General features: G+C 61.7%; 1 protein-coding gene across 1 annotated transcript in view; it reads right to left on the minus strand.

Annotated features, from left to right (window-relative positions):
• Positions 1-4: 4 nt before the first annotated feature.
• Positions 5-350, minus strand: part of LOC104077279 (arfaptin-2-like) — a gene marked incomplete at both ends in the record, with an annotated part of 1,240 nt that continues 894 nt past the window's right edge. Inside the window, 2 exons of the mRNA XM_009578454.1 lie at positions 5-38; positions 158-312. Of these exons, the coding sequence (XP_009576749.1) occupies positions 5-38; positions 158-312 (189 nt within the window). The remainder of the gene's footprint in view (positions 39-157; positions 313-350) is intronic.

A 350-nucleotide genomic window follows, 5' to 3' on the forward strand; every position in this document is an offset into this window, starting at 1 on the left:
GCTCCTCCAGGTCCGTGCGGTACGCATCGTACTCCAGCCTGTGCAGGGACAGCCAGCGTCAGAGCTACGCTGCGGCCCTGCAATTCCCCCCCCGGGGATGCCCAACACCCGTCGGGAACCCAGCCCCAGCCTGCAGGCCACGCCGCCGCCATTCTACCTGGCTGTCTCGTACTGCTTGACCGTCATGAGCGTGTCCTCCATGGTCTTGTTCACCAGTGTGTTGATGCTGGAGACAAAGAAGTTGACAGCCCCCAGTAGTGTTTCTCCGTTCTTGCAGAGCAGTTTCTGCGTTTCTGCGTTGTAACCAAACTCCTCCCGGGAGAGGAGGAGGAGTCACGGCCGGTCTGCGC

Source organism: Fulmarus glacialis, unplaced genomic scaffold (genome assembly GCF_000690835.1).
Source record: "Fulmarus glacialis isolate BGI_N327 unplaced genomic scaffold, ASM69083v1 scaffold30855, whole genome shotgun sequence".
Lineage (NCBI taxonomy): Eukaryota > Metazoa > Chordata > Aves > Procellariiformes > Procellariidae > Fulmarus > Fulmarus glacialis.